Source organism: Octopus bimaculoides, chromosome 3, assembly GCF_046866305.1.
Source record: "Octopus bimaculoides isolate indiv1 chromosome 3, ASM4686630v1, whole genome shotgun sequence".
In the NCBI taxonomy this organism is placed as follows: domain Eukaryota; kingdom Metazoa; phylum Mollusca; class Cephalopoda; order Octopoda; family Octopodidae; genus Octopus; species Octopus bimaculoides.
In genome coordinates this window covers 108,869,633-108,890,928 of record NC_142930.1, presented here as the reverse complement: position 1 = coordinate 108,890,928, position 21,296 = coordinate 108,869,633, and the positions used below count along the sequence as shown (strand labels likewise).

The 21,296-nt window shown below is 36.1% G+C and overlaps 1 protein-coding gene across 3 annotated transcripts in view; it reads left to right on the top strand.

Moving 5' to 3' along the window:
- Positions 1 to 21,296, top strand: part of LOC106867600 (voltage-dependent calcium channel subunit alpha-2/delta-3) — a 669,388-nt gene that overhangs the window by 508,263 nt on the left and 139,829 nt on the right. For all 3 annotated transcript variants that reach the window (XM_089349471.1, XM_089349470.1, XM_089349472.1), the window contains 2 exons: positions 11,620 to 11,770; positions 19,600 to 19,764. In XM_089349471.1, the coding sequence (XP_089205597.1) occupies positions 11,620 to 11,770; positions 19,600 to 19,764 (316 nt within the window). The remainder of the gene's footprint in view (positions 1 to 11,619; positions 11,771 to 19,599; positions 19,765 to 21,296) is intronic.

Genomic DNA, 21,296 nt, shown 5'->3' with positions numbered 1-21,296 from the left:
CTGGGTTCAGTCCCACTGCATGGCACCTTAAGCAAATGTCTTCTACAATAGCCTCAGGCTGAGTAGAGCCTTGTGAGTGGATTTCGTAGAAGGAAACTGAAAAAGCCCATTGTGTGTGTGTGTAAGTGTGTCTGTGTTTGTGTGTCTTTATGTCTGTGTTTGTCTCCCCCACCACCTATCAACCAGTGTTGGTGTGTTTACATCCCCCATAATGATAAAAAAATAAGTACCAGACTTAAAAAAGAAAACATTTGTACTGAGGTTGATTCATTTGACTAAAAATATTTTGAGGCTGTGCCCCAGTCTAGTGATTGTAACAAGAAAAAGAAAAAAGATAGAGAGGGGAAAACGAGAGAGAGAGAGAGAGTCAGACAAACAGTGAAAGGAAGATAAAAATTCATGCTTTTGCTATGGTACATATTCATCTAAAAATGTGACATTTATTACAAAAGAGCTCCATAAAAATTTCAAAGAAACTAAATTGCTTAGCACTGTGGCAATGTATACATGTAAAGCTGAACAAAAGCTGAAAAACAGTGAATATATAACATAGAGCTGTTATACATGCACGCACACACACACACACACACACACACACACACACACACACACACACACACACACACACACAAACATATATCTACATAAACTTTAATCTGGGTCATATCCAGATATGTTTCCCTATATCAGATCATCAGACTTCATGAATCTGTCTTACAAAAGGCAGAAATGTGCAAGCAAGTTTATGTAACAGCCATCAAGGGTCAGCACAAAAGAAATAGGATGAGACAAAACAAATTCCAAAGACTGTTGACACAGAATTTTGCTTCTAAAAGCTATAATAACCTCCAAAATGCTTGACTGAACAAAAATAAATTTAAGAAAATCATATAACACCTTCAAATTTATGTCCATTAATATTGTTGTTATTTTTCACATTTTCTAAAACTACCCGCTTTATCGCTTTTTTCCAAAGAATTCCTTCCTTACACATCACTTCTCCTAATGATTCTTGCTTCCTTGCTTCTCCTCTTCCTTCATCCAAATTCTAAAACATTCTGTTTTCTTCTACTCTCCTGTCTTCCCCAGAATTAGGCCTCCTTTCTTTTCATCTATGTTGCCATTCCAAATATCTAACAAATTCTCTCTCTCTCTCTCTCTCTCTCTCTCTCTCTCTCTCTCTCTCTCTCTCTCTCTCTCCCTCTCTCTCTCCCTCCCTCTCTCAAAGATTTAAATTTCCTGCTTCCTTTCTCCTCTCATTTTCTCCCAAATTTCAGTATTTCAATATCTTTCCTCCCTTTATGATTATAATTTTCAAATAGATTCCTAACTTTTGAAATATTTTACCTCCTCTCTCTGTCTGTATCTGTATCTATCTATTTCTTTATCTATCTATCTATTTATCTATCTATCTATCTATCTATCTATCTATCTATCTATTTATCTATCTATCTATGTCTGGGTTACAGCTCTTTAACTAGCTATCTATCTACCCATCTATCTTACTGCACTCCTATCAATCTATATATCTCTATTTCTGGTTTTCTTTTCTTAAAGGCTCTCAAATCTTTCTTTTCATTTGTTGTATAATTTTCAAAGGAAAGAAAAAAATAGTGTAAAAGACATTTCTTCACTTAGATGATGGGAAATTACTATTCTGAATACTATTATGTTTTTTCCATATTAATTTACCAAAGTATGTTCTCTAATATAACATCATAATATAAAGTACTTTTAGATGTTTCTATTATCTTTTTAAAATATCAATACACCATTCTCAAAAGTCTTAAAAGAATTTTTCAATAAAAAAAATCATGTTCTTTTGACACCATTTTCCTGTAACCTATAGAAAAACACTGAAGATTTCTCTATTTACTGCTTCAAAGAACAAAAAGGTTTAGGGTTAGAAATAATGAAACTTCAACAGTTCCTCCCAGCATTATGTTGATGAGTACGTAGTGTTGGTACTTGTCAGTATACGTCGAATATGTGTGTGTGTGTGTGTATTTATGTGTGTATATATATATATATATATATATATATATATATAGAGAGAGAGAGAGAGAGAGAGAGAGAGAGACAGACAGAGAGACATATATATATATATACACACACACATATATATGTATATATATATATATGCATGCATGGGTATATGTTGATGTATGTGTGTATGCATATATGTATGCTTGTATATATATATTTATATATGTGTGTTTATGCATGTGGATAACTACATACACACATATATGTGTGTATGCAGATATATATATATGTGTGGAAGACTGACATTAAATGATGATGAGGTGGATGATGATGATATATACATACATATATACCATCATAATTTTGTTCATGTATATATATATATATATATAATATATACATACATGAACAAAATTATTATGGTGCATCTATGTGTCCTGTACAGTCAGCATTAAATGCAATATTCTTTATTTGAAAGGTTCAATAATAGCTTTTGGAGATGTAGAAAGCTATGTTCCAAAATGGTAATAACAGGTCTCTTTTTCTTTTTTTTCTTTTTTTTTTTTTGGTGGGGAAATATATTTATCAACAACTATATACATGAACATGTGTACACATGTACACGACTTATATGTGTATATCATCATTTCTATCATCATCATCATCACCACCACCACCATTTAACATCCATGTTCCATGCTGCCATGGGTTGGATGGTTTTACAGGATTGGATGCATCCAAGGACTGCATTGTACTCTGGTGTCTGCTTTTGCATAGGTTTTATACCTCTATACCCTTCCTAACACCAACCATTTTACAACATGTACTGGGTGATTTTTTTGTGCTGCTGACACTGATGAAGACTACAATCCCCCAAGGTTTGGAGTAGCTTTATGTTAGGAGTTCGGGTGGGGTTAAAGTATGAGAGAGAGAATCAGAGCAGAACAGGTTTCTTGCTGTAGACGAGATACATAATTACTCACATTTTAGAAAAGAGGGTGGGAGTAACTGGGGTGGAGGTGGAAATAGATAAAAAATAGTGGTGATGAGGTATCTGGGTGGACTCTCAAGTAGGAGCAGGGACAGAGGCAATTCAAGTGTGTGAGGGTTGAAATTTCCAGAGTACATGGGAGAGTGAGAGATGGGGACTGGGAGAGGGGTGGGGAAACAGACAAAGCCTGCTCCATGTTATCTAACCCTTGTATTCCTAAAAACAGGTGTGACTGTGTTGTAAGAAGCTTGCTTCTCAACCACATGGTTGGCCAGGTTCAGTCCCACTGTGTGGCATCTTGGGTAAGTGTCTTCTACTACAGCCTCAGGACAACCTGAGACTTGCAAGTGAATTTGGTTGATGGAAACTGAAAGAAGACTCTTGTGTGTGTGTGTGTGTGTGTGTGTGTGTGCACGTGTGTGTGTGTGTGTGCACGTGTGTGTGTGTGCACATGTGTGTGTGTACATGCACATATGTGTGTGTGTGCACATGTGTGTGTGTGCATGTATGTGTGTGCACATGTGTGTGTGCACGTGTGTGTGTGCATGTGTGTGTGTGCACGTGTGTGTGTGTGCACATGTGTGTGTGTGCACCTGTGTGTGTGCACGTGTGTGTGTGCATACATGCTTGCGTGTCTTTGTGTCTGTGTTTCTATCCTGTCATAACCAGTGTTGGTGTGTTTACATCCCCATAACTTAGCAGTTTGGCAAACGAGAACATTAGAATAAGTAACAGGATTCAAAAACAAAGCACTGGAGCTGATTCATTCGACCAAAAGTTCTTCAAGGTGATGCTCCAGCATTGCCATAGTCTAATGATTGAAACGAGTAAAAGATAAATTATGAGATTCTGTAACATGAGACTTATTTTCCATTAACCTCCATGTTAATGAGAAATGTCCACAAGAAATGTTTTCTATGATCATTCAGTAAGGTGGGTTGAACCAAATTATTTCTTCTCTGATTTATGAAATTTTGTAATGTATTTTCCTTTTTATACAATTTTTATGCCAAACTCATGTTTTTATAATGTATCATTATAATAAGGTACTGGTATATGTGTGTGTGCATGGGTGTAGGTGTGAGTGTATGTATATGTATATCTATCTATCTCTTTGTCTATATACATGTATGTACAAATATATATGTATGTAGGTGTGTGTGTGTGTGTGTGTATATATATATATATATATATATATGTATGTATACACATATTTCTATCTATATACATCACAACTCCAGCTGGTTGTGCAATGCACTCCAGGTTGCATATATAGAAAAATAAGTGACACACTGTCACTGAGCTTGCAACAAGCTAGTTTTTTCTCATATGTATATATACAAGGGGTACCCAAAAGTAACCAGAAACGTTGTCTGTGGGACAAGCCCATTTTAGTTCAGGCTTCTGCCACTAGAAGCCACTTGATGCAACCCTCAGGCATCAGACTGCCAACTGGCATTGTCGAGTGGAGTCGTACTGGCACGTGGTGCATCTTTGCTTTGCAGTGCTTCTCCCATGCTCAGAGATTTTTGAGATAGCTGCAATGAAGGAACGCCATGCTTCCATGAAATTCTGTTTTCTGCTGCAGAAAACAGCACTCAAGACAGTTGTCATGCTTCAAACAGCTTACAAGGATGCTGCCATGAGCAAAACACAAGTTTACAGGTGGTTTTCATGCTTTAGCAATGGTCGCTCATCACTTGAAGACCAACCTCATTCAGGGCAACTTTTAACCTCCCAAACAAAAGAAAATGTCTTAAAAATTCTTAAACTAATCTTGGAGAACAATCACCAAACAATTAATAAATTTGTTGATATGACTGATGTGTCCTGGAGCTCCTCCCAACAAATTTTGAGCGAGCAATTGTGAATGAAAATTGTTGCAGTAAAATTTGTACCTCACTTTCTCACAGAAGACCGAAAGCAGTCATGACTGAATGTGTGTCGTGAACTGAAAAAACAGTTGGAAGTTGATCTGAACTTCTTTTGAAGGTCATCACTGATGGTGAAAGCTGGTATTATGGCTATGACCCAGAAACAAAGCAGCAATCAAGTCAATGGAATCATTCAATGTCACCACGCCCCCAAAACTGTGTCAAGTGAAGTCCAATGTCAAGTCAATGCTGATTTGTTTCATCAATGTGAAAGGAATTGTCTACACAGTATTTGTTCTTCCTGGTCAAACTGTTAACCAGACATTTTTCTTGATAGTTCTGAAGGATTTGCAAGACACAGTGAGACGAAAACGCCCCGACCAGTGGTAGAGTGAAGAGTGGTGGTTTCATTACAACAATGCTCCTTCACACACCATCTTGAGTGTGAGACAGTTTTTGACCAAAAATGACATGGCCCTATTTAGCCACCCTCCCTATTCACCTGATGTGGCTCCCTGCAACTTATTTTTCTTCTCCCAAATGAAAAAATTTCTCAAAGGAAAATGTTTTGCAGATGTGGAAGCGGTGAAGAAGAAAAAACGGCAGACGCATGAAAAGGTATCAGTTCGCAAGAGGTCTAAGGCTGCTTCGAACAGTGGAGAATGAGTTTGAACCGATGCATTGCTTCAAATGGGGAATACTTTGAAAGCAATAAAAAATATATGTATATTTATATAATATATATATATATATATATATATATATATATGTGTGTGTGTGTGTGTGTGTGTGTGTATGTCTCTGTGTGTATACATACCACATATATATATATACATATATATGTGTGTGTGTGCGTGTATATATATATATTGTGTGTGGGTAGATAGATAGATGACTAGAGAGACGGATAGAGAGAGAGAGAGAGATTGTATATAAGATGGTCGTGTATGTTTGTATGTATATGTATGTGTATATGTGTTTATGTGTGTATGTGACGATGTTTCTTTGAACGTTTGTGCCTACATGTGTGAACATGTGTGTGTACACAGTGAATCCATGATTCGGTCATTGAAAGTATCACAATGGAAATACTTACTAAACCATTGAATAATAAATGAACATTTTCAGGAACATTTTCATTGCATTTATGTTTATTTCGTAGATCCATTTAGCTTTACAGTGTATTGAATATTCAGATATATACTTCATGGAGATGACGGCTGCCTATGTTGCTAATGATAAATGAATATATCTTGCTAAGATGGCTTCAGTGACTTTTTCATTTCACATGCTATATGACAGTGCTCCTATATGGCCACAGTCCAGTGATCCATCATCATCATCATTTAGCATCTGTTTTCCATGCTGGCATGGGTTGGACAGTTTGACAGGAGCTGGCAAGGCTGGAGAGCCACCCAGGTTCCAATCGTCTGCTTTAGCATGGTTTCTACAGCTTGATGCCTGTCTTAATACCAACCACTTTACAGAGTGTATTGGGTACTTTTTACATGGTACCAGCACTTTTTATGTGGCACCAGCATCAGTGCTTTGAACAAATTGGTAAGATAATTTTGTCATTATTTAGGAACATAAATTAACATGGAATTTATAATAGAGGGTTTTTAATTAGATCGAGTTTACAAGAAGTTTGTCTCCTAGAACAAGAGGCAGGTCACAGGCAGATTGGTATCAAAAGGGTTAAATGGATAAAGTTTGCTTCACAGGGTGGGCTGGGTGCTTTTCATATGGCACCGAGACAGGTGCTCTTTACGTGGCCCAACAATGGTGCTTTTTATGTGGTACCAGCATGGGTGCTTTTTATATGGCACTGGCAATTGTTTCAAATTTTGATACAAAGACAGCAGTGGAATCAGTTGATTCCATGGACCTCAGTATTTGACTGGTACTTTATTTTATCAACCTCCGAAAGGACAACAGGCAAAGTCAACCTTAGTGGGATTTGAACTTAGCATGTGAACAGCTAAAAGAAATGCTGCTTAGTCAATTGCCTGACACACTAACAGTTTCGGTATTCAACAATAAAAGACAATTATTTAAGTTGCAATCTTTTTTTGCATTCTAGCATCTTTCTCTATCAATTCAGCAAGAACATCTTTCTAGTTTCTTAGCTGATACATCTAATAAATTTCTACTACTACAACATAAATTGCTAAAAATTCAGCAACTATTTTTCTGACAGTTTTGATCTTGTTGTTGTCATTGTTTTCTAGACTGCCCCCCTCCTCCTCACTCCCCAATCCTAAAAATTTGATATTAGTAACATAATTTCCCAGTCATACTCATTTCTTCTATATTGTTGGCAAAGTTCAGCGAAAATATTGATTTTTGTAAAATGGCTTGCTGAAGACATCGCATAACTGTACTGAATTAGTGAAGGAGTCAGTACATAAATTAATAGCAAATTCTATTTAATGTGAATATAATTTATGATCTCTGATTTCTAATTGACAATGCTTTGTTGTGTTTATTTATTCATTTATTTATTATTGCTGCAACATTTCCACCCTTACCATTTAAGAGTTCCAGGAATCATTTTGATTAACACTGTCTTTAAACAATAATATTAACTATTTTTTTGTCTGTTTATTTATTTATTTTTTTTTCAATTGTTCTAATTATTTGAATCATGAAAATATTTTTTTTTATTCTTAATGAAATTGTTTTCTGTTTTTTTTTTTTTGTCATCTACTTCATTTTCCCTTTATTACTTCCTACCAAAATGAAGGTTATCACCAACAATGGTGATGGATCTCATCAGTTCCAGATAATGATAAAAATTTTGATGATTTAAGGTTTAGAGGTTAAGGTGTTGAAGTGTTGTTCGAAACATTTCGGTTTCAATCTTGTCACTTAAGCATCATCATCATCAGCGTTGTCATCATCACCATCATCATCAACATTGTTGTCATCCTCATCATCATTGTCGTTATCGTTGTCATCATCAGCATCATCATCGTCATCATAATCATCATTGTTGTCATCATTGTTGTCATCACCATTGTCGTCGTCCTTTTACATCAGTTTTCCATACTGGCACTGGTAGGATAATTCAGCAGGATTCACGGGGTTGGAGGACTGTTTTATTCCAATGTCACATTTGTGGCCTGGTTTCTCCAGCTGAATGCCCTTCCTAACACCAACTACTTTACGGAATGAATTGGATGCATTTTTTTTTTTTATGTAACACCAGTGCTATAGAGGTTGCCCTGCCATCTGCACAACCTGTGTTGTTGCTGTTTGGAATGATTATCAATCAATGAGTGTAGAAGGTTCTTTTTTTGGCACCAGAACTGTTGTGGTTACTTTACAGCTTGCAAAGCAAAAGAGAACTTTATTGGTGGCAGGAACAGATTTATTGAAGATAACAATGGAGAGCGTAACAAGGGGAAAGCAAGATGTATGACTTTTGTGCACCCCCTGAAAATATAACTGTAAAACAAAATTAGTAAACCTCTCAGTTTACAAAAGTATATTTAAAGCGAGCAGCTCCAACAATTTAAAAGATACCTGAATATTTTAACTATCCTTAGGTATAAATGTGGGTGGGTATGCATTTGTGTGTGCATGTCACCAAGGTCTACTTTGTTTTTCAGCTATTCGAGATTGATAAAATAAGTAGCAGTTGAGCACTGAGGTTAATGTAATCGACTTACCCTCCCCCTCCTCTTAAATTGCTGGCCTTGTGCCAAAATTTTGAAACCATTATTGTTGTTGTTGTTGTTGCTATTATTTCATGACTTATCTCTGTATTCTAAGTCAATAATAACGGTGGTTTAAAGCTAAAAAGAGAACAACAAAATCTATTTCCTATTGAGGGTCATGTGTTGCCAGATTAACTCACTATCGATTCTTTTCCTTGAATCAAAACAGAAATTTTTAGTTTCTGAAATAATACAGCAGTAAACATGGGTTAAAGTTATTTTCCAAAGTTTTGTATTTGGTGCTGAGATATTCTTTAAACCAAATATATCACAATTATAACTTGGTTCTTTGTCCTGAAGCAATAGTCTGCTTAGTTGTGGATCTCAGCTGGTACTGCTGAGAATTTCAACTGTTTTTTTGTTATCTTCAGTTTTTATTTTATTTTTTTTTAACCAGCATATATTGTACATATGTTGATTTCAACAGCTTTGAAAATATCCTGAAGTGTTTTCTTGAGAACTAATTGAAATCATTCTAACGCTAGCAAGTCCAATCTTTAGAAAATAAACCATGATAATAACTGATACTTCCATATTAAAATAGACTGGAACCAATATGGCTACTTAAACTGTATCTTTTACTTGTTTCAGTGTTCACTAAAGATTAATTGAAATCTGCCATTTGTCTTGTTATTATTGGAGAAGATTATTTTGTCACAAGCATCATCAGTGACAACAGCAGCAGCAACAAATTTAGCATCTCTATTAATTTCAGCCCCATGTCAACCTTCTCATTATAATCATAGTTATCTTTTATTTACACTTGATGTTTATACTGTTCATCAACATTTGTTTGCTTTGTTTTTTGAGGAGGTGGGATGAGGAAGTGTTTTCCATATTAATTTTCATTTATTTTCCTTTTATTCATTTAATGTGGCTGATGCCAGCGCCTCCTTGACTAGCTCCTGTGCCGGTGGCATGTAAAAGCACCATCCAAATGTGGTTGATGCCAGCCCCTTCTGACCCCTATGCTGGTGGCACATAAAAAAGCACCCACTACACTCTTGGAGTGGTTGGTGTTAGGAAGGGCATCCAGCTGTAGAAACACTGCCAGATCAGACTGGAGCCTGGTGCAGCCTCCTAGCTTCCCATACCCCAGTCGAACCGTCCAACCCATGCTAGCATGGAAAACGGACGTTAAGCGGTGATGATGATGATGATTTACAAACAAGTATGTTATGACCTGCAAATGGTGAATCTTAGAAGAGTTGTTAAGCCAAGTGTTGTTTATCAAACCAAATGAGGCTTTGGCCAACTTTACCCAAACACCATGATGCTTGGAGATGTTTGGAAATATTTGCAATTTATCTTAGATACCCAACCCAGACCAGTTCCTGTACAAGACCTGTTCAATAGTATGTGCCAACAGTTTCTAGACAGATTCCGTTTCTGGAAGCAGCTAAGATGCATTAACATCTTTCCTTTAGAACTGGCTGCGTACCACTACCTTTGACACTGTCACAGCACCAGTGTTAAACTGACAAACATAGCCCATGCAGTTGGCCTCTTTAGGACTGCAATGCTCCAACAACCCTGTATCCTCAATTTCTAATGACAATACCTGCACTTTCAAGTAACTACTTATCTCTACCACAGTACACCACCAACTCATCTCCTCCTCCTTCTCCCCACAGCTACCAATCTTATCATTTATATACTATGAAACGTCATCCCCTACTTCTACCCCAAGATTCATAAGGCTAACATCCCTGGTTATTCCATTGATCCTGCTACTTACAGACAGGATCACAAGCTACATGACCTTCAGTCCCTTGTCACAACCAGCTCAGATTGTCTAATCTTCTTGCTACCATTGAAATACCAGTGCCTTCACTCAGAACATTACTATTTTGCACAGTTTCTGGTACATTTTTCAAGTTGCTGGTCAGTTCACTTGCACTTGCTCCGAAAGTGTAATCCGTAGCATTAAATGGTCTCCGTATGTAGGTAAAAATAACTGATGGCTAACTGACTGATTCAAGCAGCATCTACTGGATACATGATGTACAAGCTGTAGATGTTGAAAAAATATTTGCACTTCAATTCAGTTTCCTGAGGCATTCCTATCATCACCTTTCCATTTTTGGTCTTCTCCAGCACCATGACTCTCCGGCCTCTAATTTCTTCAGAACAAAGTGTGATCCTTTGATTCATTCCTTAACTCCTACCATTCTTCCTAACTTTCTTCTGTTCATCCACTCCCGCAGGCTTGTCTCTCTACCACCCACCCACTCATTTGTTTCTTCCTTCCCCTCTTCTACTCATGATGCACCATTTTGTATCATTAATAAAATTGTTGGCATTTTTGATGACACAGGTATGCTAGTATATACATGTGTGTGTGTGTCTTTGTGTCAGTGTTTGTTCCCCACCACTGCTTGAAAACTAGTGTTGATGTGTTTTCATCCCTTCGACTTTGCAGTTCAGCAAAAAAGACCAACACAATAAATACCAGGCTTAAAAATAAATAAGTCATAAGGTCATTTCATTCAACTAGAATAAATTCTTCAAGACATCTCCCCAACATGCCCACAGTCTAATGAATGAAATGTGTAAAATATAAAAGATATTGAAGAGCAGAAATTATTTTCCAGCATCAAGCTAATAGATTCCAATAATGGTTGTGAGTTATTCTTCTTCATGATAGTTCCTAATATGTATAAGATTAAATCCAAATTTCAGTTTGTGATCATGTTTTCATTATAAAATATTGGTTCCCAGATTTCTTGAAAATCTCTTTAAAAAAATATATGTTGCAATCCAATAGATTTATTGAGATGGAAAGTATAATAGTTCTCTTTCTTTGACTCTCTTGTAGTAATTAATTGAGATGAATCCTCTAAAAGCATGGATATATTTCTATTTATATGTTAAGACCTATTGTGATTTTCCTGGACTTATTCCATATAAAAAGATAGATTGCAAAAGTGGACATCTTATTCATACAAGCTTAGATGTTGTTTTGTTTTTTAATTCAGTCATTTTTACCAACTATTGTAAATCTTTACGTTTATCAGAACTGAGCTTAATAATTTTTTTCCTGCAGGTATATTCAAGGAGCCGCAGCACCAAAAAATGTCATCATACTTTTGGATTCCAGTGGAAGTATGACAGGATCACGTATGATAATTGCACAGAGCACTGTAAATAAAATCTTGGATACACTCACAGTCAATGACTACTTCAACATCATTCAGGTAATTATTGTGTTCTTTGCTAAGCCTGAAAAGATTGCAAAGATAATTTGAAAGATAAATGAAGAAAATAGAAGGAAGATATTGATAGTATTTTCCATTATTTTTTTAAGGCAGTCAGATGTGGTTTTCAAATTATTTTTTCTTTCCAAGATTCCTTAGAGTTAATGTTTGCGGATAACTCTCCTATCAAGTAGATGGTGAGAAGGTTAATTATAGTTGCCATCAAATAACATGGATCATAGATTAAAAAAACAAGAAGAGAGAAATATAGCATGTATATGAGAAATGATGTCCTGAAATTTAAAAAAAATGTGCATGTAAAATATTTGAAATAAAATATGTAAAGGCTATTTTGTATCTGCAAGAATAATTTTATTAATGAGTAAGGATGTTTGTCATTTAAAAAGAAATATTCAACATTTTATCTCAGAAAAAGAGCCACAATAAAAATGAAGAAATGGTTGTGTAGTTAAGAAGTTCAGTTTGCACTACATGGTTTCAGGTTCAATCCTACTGCATAGTACCTTGAGGAAGTGTCATCTACTATTGCCCTGAACCTGTCAATGCCTTCTGAGTGAATATGGTTTGCAAAAGCCATAGAGAAGCCTTTTGTTTATTTGTTTGTTTGTATGTATGTATGTATGTATGTATGTATGTATGCATTTGCATATGTGTCACCATCATCATCATCATCAGTCTGTTTTCCATATTGGTGTGTGTTGGACAGATTGACTGGAGCTGGAAAGCTGGAGAATTGCACCAAGCTTCAGTTGTCTGTTTTGGCATGGTTTCCATCACTGGATGTCCTTCCTAACACCAACCACTCAGTACACAGAGTGTAGTGGGTATCTTTTATATGTCACCAGCATGGGTGCCTTTCATGTGTCACCAGCACTAGCCATGACAACGATTTCACTTGGCTTGACATGTCTTCTCAAGCACAGCAAATCACCACAAGTCTCAGTCAATTACATATGTATATGTGATTTATATATGTATGTTTATGTGTGTTTGTGTTTGTCCTCCCCTCTGCCCAAACAACCAGTGTTGGATTGTTTATGTCACTGTAATTTAGCAATTCAACTAAAGTGACAAATAGAATAAGTACCAGACTAAAATAAGTACCAGGATTGATGTGTTCAACCAACCCTACAAGGGATTGGGCAAGGCCACAGTCCAATGACTGAAACAAGTAAAAGAATAATTTCTCATAAAACCTCTAATGACATATTCTGCAGTTGACAAAAAGGAGGAAAAACTCTAACTTATATGTTTTTGACAGAGAGAATGGCTTTGATAGGAACTCATAATCTGTGAACTGGTGAGCCATGTTAGTGTTTAGACATGGTGGAATGGTTTTGTGAGTTCTCCTAACAAAAATCAGATGAAATAATATAAAAAAGTTCATTGTACATATTTTGTCCTCCAAAGCTCACTCTTCAGGTTCTGTTTTTATTGCAATTGATAAAGCTATTAGGGTGGTGAGCTACCAGAATCATTATCATAGGCATAGGAATGGCTGTGTGGAAAGAAGCTTGCTTATCAACCACATCGTTCTGGGTTCAGTCCCATTGCGTGGCACCTTGGGCAAGTGTCTTCTACTATAGTTTCGGGCCGACCAAAGCCTTGTGAGTGGATTTGGTAGATGGAAACTGAAAGAAGCCCGTCGTATATACGTATATATATATATATCTGTGTGTGTGTATGTTTGTGTGTCTGTGTTTGTCCCCCCCCCCCCCCAGCATCGCTTGACAACCGATGCTGGTGTGTTTACATCCCCGTAACTTAGCGGTTCAGCAAAAGAGACCGATAGAATAAGTACTAGGCTTACAAAGAATAAGTCCTGGGGTCGATTTGCTCGACTAAAGCCGGTGCTCCAGTATGGCAACAGTCAAATGACTGAAACAACTAAAAAAAAAAAAAAAAGGGGTATGTCAGACAAAATGCATGGCAGAATTTCTTTTGACTTTTATATATTCTGAACTCAAATCCCACTGAGATCAACATTTCTTTTCATCCTTTTAAGGTCAGTAAATTTGTTTGTAAAGTACCATTCAAGTACTGCAGTTGATGTTATTCGCTTGTCCCCTCTGCTTACAAGTAATGGATCAGTGTCCCATTCAGGGAGAATGTTGTGATCTTGCCCAATTGTATGCCATGGAAACTGGGCAAGCAGCTTAACCAGTTTTATAAATCTTAGAGCTCAAGAAAAATAAAAATAAAGCTATTACAAATGAGTTTAGAACTCAATATTCTGTAAACAAGATTTCACTGCAGAATCAATTTAGATCCACCTGAACATGAAAGAATGAACTTAAAGTATCTAAAAGATAACATATGTGATAAATATCAAAACTCTGCAATGGAGGCATGAAATCAAATCAATATTATTTAATTAATAGATTTCAATGAGTGCATAAGCTATGTCATGCAATATCAGATTTACTGATAGTGGGGATTTTGCTTGAAGCATGCAATATATTCATTTATTTAATTAACAAAATTAATGATATAAGAATCTAAAGACTAAAGACTAGTGTTCTTGAATGGAAGCATTTGTCAAGTTCTGTATTATAGGAGACCCATTCAGTTCATTGCAGCTGAGTCTCTAAGGCACTTGCATGGTTGAAAAAGAAAGTTTTTATTGTGTCTTAGAAGTTTAATGTGAGAGAATATTGAATAATTTTTTTTTAAATATTTATTCCAGTATCTACACAAAATTTCTCCCAGATTGAACTGCTATCGTCATTTTAAAGTTTTCTTAAAGCTGATACAAATCCTAGAATATTTTATCACTTTAAAATTCCATTGTAACTTCAGTCCATAAGGCACCATTTCGTAAGAATGCAGAATAATATCTGTCAACGTTTTGACTACAGAATTACCCCTCCATTGAATCGTTCTGATGAAAACATTAAGTTTTTTTCTACTATAGTATTTATAAACACCTACCAATCAGCATTTTTTTTGTTTCAAACTGTTTTATTATGTCATTCCTTCACTCATTATTATGAGTGAAGGAATGACACTCAATAGTTCTCTAAGGCGCTATAGTATTTTGTTTACAAAATACTGGTCTAAGCCAATGAATAATGTAATTTTTCTCTCCTTTCTCCCTCTGCATATGTGCGTGTGTGTGTGTATATATGTGTGTGTGTACCCATGTTTGTGTTTATATATATGTGGTGGAGGTCACATACTAACACACATATACTTATATATTCCAGCACACACATAAAATAAAAGTATATACATATGTGTGTATATTTATGTATGTGCATGTGTGTGTATGTATATATATATATATATATATATATATACAAACACACATATATTTATATGTGCATATATGCATAGAGACACACATTCCTACACATGCACAGAAAAAGTGTATATACTAGCACAATTACACATGTACACAGACAAGCTTCCTTTTGCACAAGTGCTTCCAATGAAGGAGTAGTCTCAATGATAGCAGCACGAAGCTACCAAGATCTCCTGGACGTTGAGTGATGAGGAATTAGCTACAAATTTCCCATGTGTTTCGTTTTTGTCATATTTTTCTATTTGTTATGTTATTGTCACATTTTCTTGTTTTCTTTTTTTTTTTAATCCTTGAAATAGTCATGTAATGCAATGCACACATTGTTTTCTACCCAATAATATATATAGGAAGGTAGGTAGATAGATAGATAGATAGATACATACATACATACATACATACATACATACATACATACATACATACATACATACATATTCACATATACATTTATATATGGAAACAAAATATGAAATAAAACATCCAAAATTAATATTCTTTTCTACTCTAGCTAGTTAATTTTGTAAACAAAAAAATTATGGAGTGAAACTGTATTGGCAAAACCTTGGGCAAAGCAGAGTTATTCCCCTTATATCGGCTGAAGGTGGCTGAAGATGGTAGCCTTACCCTAGTCAGCAAACAAGGAGTTCCATGTTCCAACATGAATTTCCTCTGATGAATGCACTATGTTACAGCTGCATTGCTGCCATTATCATTGCCAATGTTGTTGTCACTGCTGGACCTGTTGCTGGAGCTGCTACTGCAGTTGCTGTTGGTATTACTAACACTGTTGCTGTTATTGCTGGATGCATTGCTGGTGCCACAGATGCTGCCAACAAGGCTGTTGCTGCCATTACCTGACATATTGCTGGTGCAGGCAGTGTAGCAAAGCACAATCCTCTGGCTCATCAGTCTCTGTAAAGCTGTCCAATCCATGCCAGCATGGAGCATAGAAATTAAATCCTGAAAATGATGATGATCTATCTATCTATCCATCTTTCGTCCTTTCTTTCTTTCTTTCCATCTTATACACACACATTCAATGTGTTCATTCCAGCCAGTACAATGGCATCATTACAACCACTCCTTTGCTAATAGAAATGTAAATACACTCCTTTAGATATTGGTTTCAAATTTTGGCACATGACTAGCAATTTTGGGTCAGAGTGGATAAGTCAGTTGTGTTAATCCCAGTGCTCAATCAGCACTTATCAACCCCAAAAGGATGAAAGGCAAAGTCAACCTAGATGGAATAAGAACTCAGAATGTACAGACAGACTAAACACTGCTAACCATTTTGTTTGGTGTGCTAACAATTCCGCCAGCTCATCACCTTACTTTGCTTTATAAGTCAACTACATCGACCCCAGTGTTCAACTGGTACTTATTTCGTTGACCCTGAAAGAATGAAAGGTAAAGTCAACCTCAGCGGAATTTGAACTCAGAAGATAAAGACAGATGAAATGCTGCTAAGCATTTTGCCCAGCATGTTAACAATTTTGCCAGCTTGCCACCTTGACAATAATAATAATAATAATAATGATAATCTTTCCTACTATAGGCACAAGGCCTGAAATTTGGGGAAGGAGGCCAGTCGATTAAATCGACCCCAGTATGCAACTGGTACTTAATTTATTGACCCCAAAAAGATGAAGTGCAAAGTCGACCTTGGCAGAATTTGAACTCGGAATGTAAATACAGATGAAATGCCACTTAGCATTTTGCCCAGCATGCTAATGATTCTGCCAACTCACTGCCTTGACTCTGCTTTATATATTGAGTACCATTTCTTCTGATACTGAAATCAAACTTATATAGACAGACAGAGATACATACATACATACACAAGCATACACACACACATACATGTCTGTATAAATCATTTTAGTTTATGAGAAATATTTTCTCTTTTAGATGACTTATTACTACTTATAAACATTATACACACATATATAACTTTCTCTCTCTCTCTCCTTCATCTATTTCTCTTTCTCTCTCCACCACTACCCTCTCTCTATCTTCCTTTTCTTCCCTGCTTCACTCCTCCTTTCTCCTAACATACATTTCTATCTTATCTGTTTGAATCTTATCCAATGTCTGATTTAGAAAGTACAGCAATACATTTACTATTAATGGCTAAAATGTAAGGCATTCCAATTGATTTGTTTTCATTTATTGTAATGGACTCTGTTTAGTAAGATATTTGTGTCATGAACATTTTAAGATTAGCTTGTTATATTCTTGTGTTGTACAATTAAGAAAACTTCTTTTCTGTTGCTTTTCTCTATACATTTGAATAACTTCAATTTGTGCATGTCATACTACATATATTCAAACTGTTTCAGGAATATATATTAATTTATGAAAATTTATATCTTTTATAAATATAAATATATATTTCACATGCTATATACATAAAAATATACATACATATATATATATACATATATATTTATATATATGTATTTACATGTGCGTGTAGGCTCAGGCAAGGCCATGTGATTAAGAAGTTTGCTTTCCAGCCATTTGGTTTCAGGTTCAGTTCCATTGTGCAGCACCTTGTCTTCTACTTTAACTCCAACTGACAAAAGCCTTGTGAGTGGATTTGGTAGACAGGAACTGAAAGAAGCTTTGCACGCACACACGCACACACACACACACACACACACACACACACACACACATATTTATATATACACTCACACACATTCACGTATTACTGTTTTACTCTTTTACTTGTTTTAGTCATTTGACTGTGGCCATGCTGGAGCACCGCCTATAGTCAAGCAAATCGACCCCAGGACTTATTCTTTGGAAGTCTAGTCCTTATTCTATCGGTCTCTTTTGTCGAACCGCTAAGTTACGGGGACATAAACACACCAGCATCGGTTGTCAAGCAATGCTAGGGAGGACAAGCTCAGACACACAAACATACACACACACATACATACATACATATATATACGACGGGCTTCTTTCAGTTTCCGTCTACTAAATCCACTCACAAGGCTTTAGTCAGCTCGAGGCTATAGTAGAAGTCACTTGCCCAAGGTGCCACGCAGTGGGACTGAACCTGGAACTATGTGGTTGGTAAGCAAGCTACTTACTACACAGCCACTCATGCACCTATATGTATGTGTATCTATAATACATTAAAAGTGCGTATGTATATGTATCTATAATACATTGAAAGTGAGCTTGAATCTTGCTTGCTTGCTTGCAATGTTACCCAGCCAAACTGGTGCATAATGCAAAATTACTCTGAAAATAACTTAATCCTGAAAGAGAACCCTTTCGATTAGACACAGTGACTTGACAATGAAAAAATAAGAGTTGTTTTTTACAGTAAATGTTTCTGCTTTCACTTTTGTTAAACACAATATTTTAATCATTTAGAAATATTTTTAAGTGAATGTGATTTCAAAAATGTAAGTTGTTTGTACAATAAGTATTTATATTTTAGCTTTTTTTAAACAGACAATATTTTAATGTTTTTTTTTAATAATTTTCAAGTGAATATCATTACAAAAATTTTTTTGGCATATTTAAAAAATATTTCAAAGTGAAAATGACTTTAAAAATACAGTAAATATTTTGTAAAAGACCTGTTCGTAACCATAGTTTTTTTTTTCAAGTGCATTCAACACATCTCACCTCCAAAGATTTGGCTGCTATTTCTAGCACACCCTGCTACCCTATAACAGCTGTTTGCAATAAAGGACCTGAAATACCTGTTACGTGGTAGCAGGGCATGCAAGAAATAGCAGCCAAATATTTTCTTTTCTGGGAAAAGGAGCCGTTTACGTTGATTTCGATGTCACATTTGTTGAAAACATGCAAAATAACCTGGAAAAGAAAAAAACCCACAAAACAAAATTCCGTTGCTGGGAAACTCAGACTTGCTCTGTGACCCAATGGGTCATGGGTAGTCTAGTATATATATATATATATATATATATATATATGTATATATATATATATATATATATATATATATATATATATATATATATATATATATATATATATATATATATATATACATACATCTGTGTATTTGTGTTTCTTTGTCTTGACATCATGTGATAATCATGAGTGTTACTGTCATGCAACCATGGAGAAGTTGATGTTAAAATGATGATGATGATGATGATGATACTGATGATATGTGTGTATGTGGGGTGGTAGGGTGGTAGAAGTTAGATTGTTGTACTCATGATTATGGTTTCAATTCCTGGACCAGGCATTGTGTTACATAATATTCTTGAGCAAGGCACTTCATTTCATGTTGCTCCAGTCCACTCAGCTAGCAAAAAGGAGTAAGGGACAAATGTCTCATCCATGGTGATAATGTATATACCACAGGATCCAGGAACTTATGAGCCTATGGCTTAGGAAGAATCTTTGATCCTTTTGATATATATCTTTCATGAATATGTATATATGTATTTATGTATGTTGGTGTTTGTTATTTCACCACTTATATTCACTTTCAATTCCGTTTCAGTTTGATGAGAAACCAAGATACGTTGATAGCTGCTTCAATCGCACTCTCGTAGCTGCTAACTTGGATAACCGTTTACGCTTAAAGAGGGCTATTAAATTCATGAAGACATCCAACATAGCAAACTTCGAGAAAGCATTACAAGAAGCATTTACATTATTTTCTGAAGTAAGTGAAATTTTACCTTTTATTAAATTTTGTTGTATTAAAATTCTTCTGTCTGACCCATGCCAGCATGAATAATGGACGTTAAATGACAATGATGATGACATGATAAAAAGACCATATACATTGTGATCTAAACTGATGATTTAATAATCAAGTAAATAACTTGGCATTCCATTCCTTTAAATTTTAATATCTCTTATATCACATGCCAGTGTGTAATGGACAATATCTTACATATATTAGATGTAGATATGGTGGTGTGGTTAAGCAGTTTGCTTCCCAAATATGTGGTTTTGGGTTCAATACCCATTGCATGGCTCATTGGTTAAATATGTCCTATTATAGCTCCAGGTCAACCAAAGTGTTTTGGGTGGATTTTGTAGACAAAATTCCAGTGTGTGTGTGTGTGTGTGTGTGTGTGTGTGTGTGTGTGTGTATGTGCTAGTGTCTCCTTGTCTTGAGATTATGTGATAATTGTAATGGGCTGACGGAAGACTTGTGAGTGGATTTGGTAGATAGAAACTGAAGGAAGTCCATGTTTGTGTATGTGTGTTTGTGCGTGTGTTTGTGCATGCGTGTGTTTGTGCATGCATGTGTTTGTGCATGCGTGTGTGTGTGTGTGTGTGTATGTTTGTGCATGTGTGTGTGTGAGTAAATGTGTGTCTGTACATTTGTGTGTGAGTGTTTGTGCGCGCACACGCGTGTGTGTATGTGTGTGTGTGTGTGTGTGTGTGTGTGTGTGTGTGTGTGTGTGTGTGTGTGTGTCCTGGGAATGAATTTAAATTGCTTCTAGTAGAAGGGCTTTAGTTCAGGAGTTCCACAGGGTTTTGAGGAGTGTAGACCTACCTCTTGGTTCCCATGTCTGCCCTGACCCAAGGTGGGAGCACCTGTCAGGGTCCCAGCTGTGGAGGTCTTGCCCATGTCAGGTCAACGGCACACATGCTGATGACATGTAAAAAACACCTACTACACTCTCGGAGTGGTTGGCGTTAAGAAGAGCATCCAGCCGTAGAAACCTTGCCAAATCAGACTAGAACCTGGTGCAGCCTCCCAACCCACCCTCACAGCTTACCAGTTCTCAGTAAATCTGTCCAACCCATGCCAGCATGGAAAGCAGACGTTAAACGATGATGATGATGATGATAATGTAATGATAATTTATCTGAGTACAGGAATGCAGAAATACCCTTGGTTGGTGTCAGGATGCACAGTAAAACTACTGGGAGTGAAGGATCTCTAGCTTTTGTCCCAGCATCTTTCTAGAAGGACACTGATATAAAACCTGTGGTTTCAGTTGATGACTGGTCATCTCACTTTGGCCTGTCACTAGGTACTAATCATGAAAACTCAGAGACTGGTGCTTGTGCTGTATAAGTGGTTATCACTATAATCCAATGAGGTACAGGTGAGCTCATTTAGGGTGACCTCATTCCATCTACTGAAAGTCCTGTAGCCATAGCCATCTGTCACCTGTGCTTCAAACTATGCTGATTTGCAATGGAACTGAAAAGTTATCTGAGAGGTCGTGGATG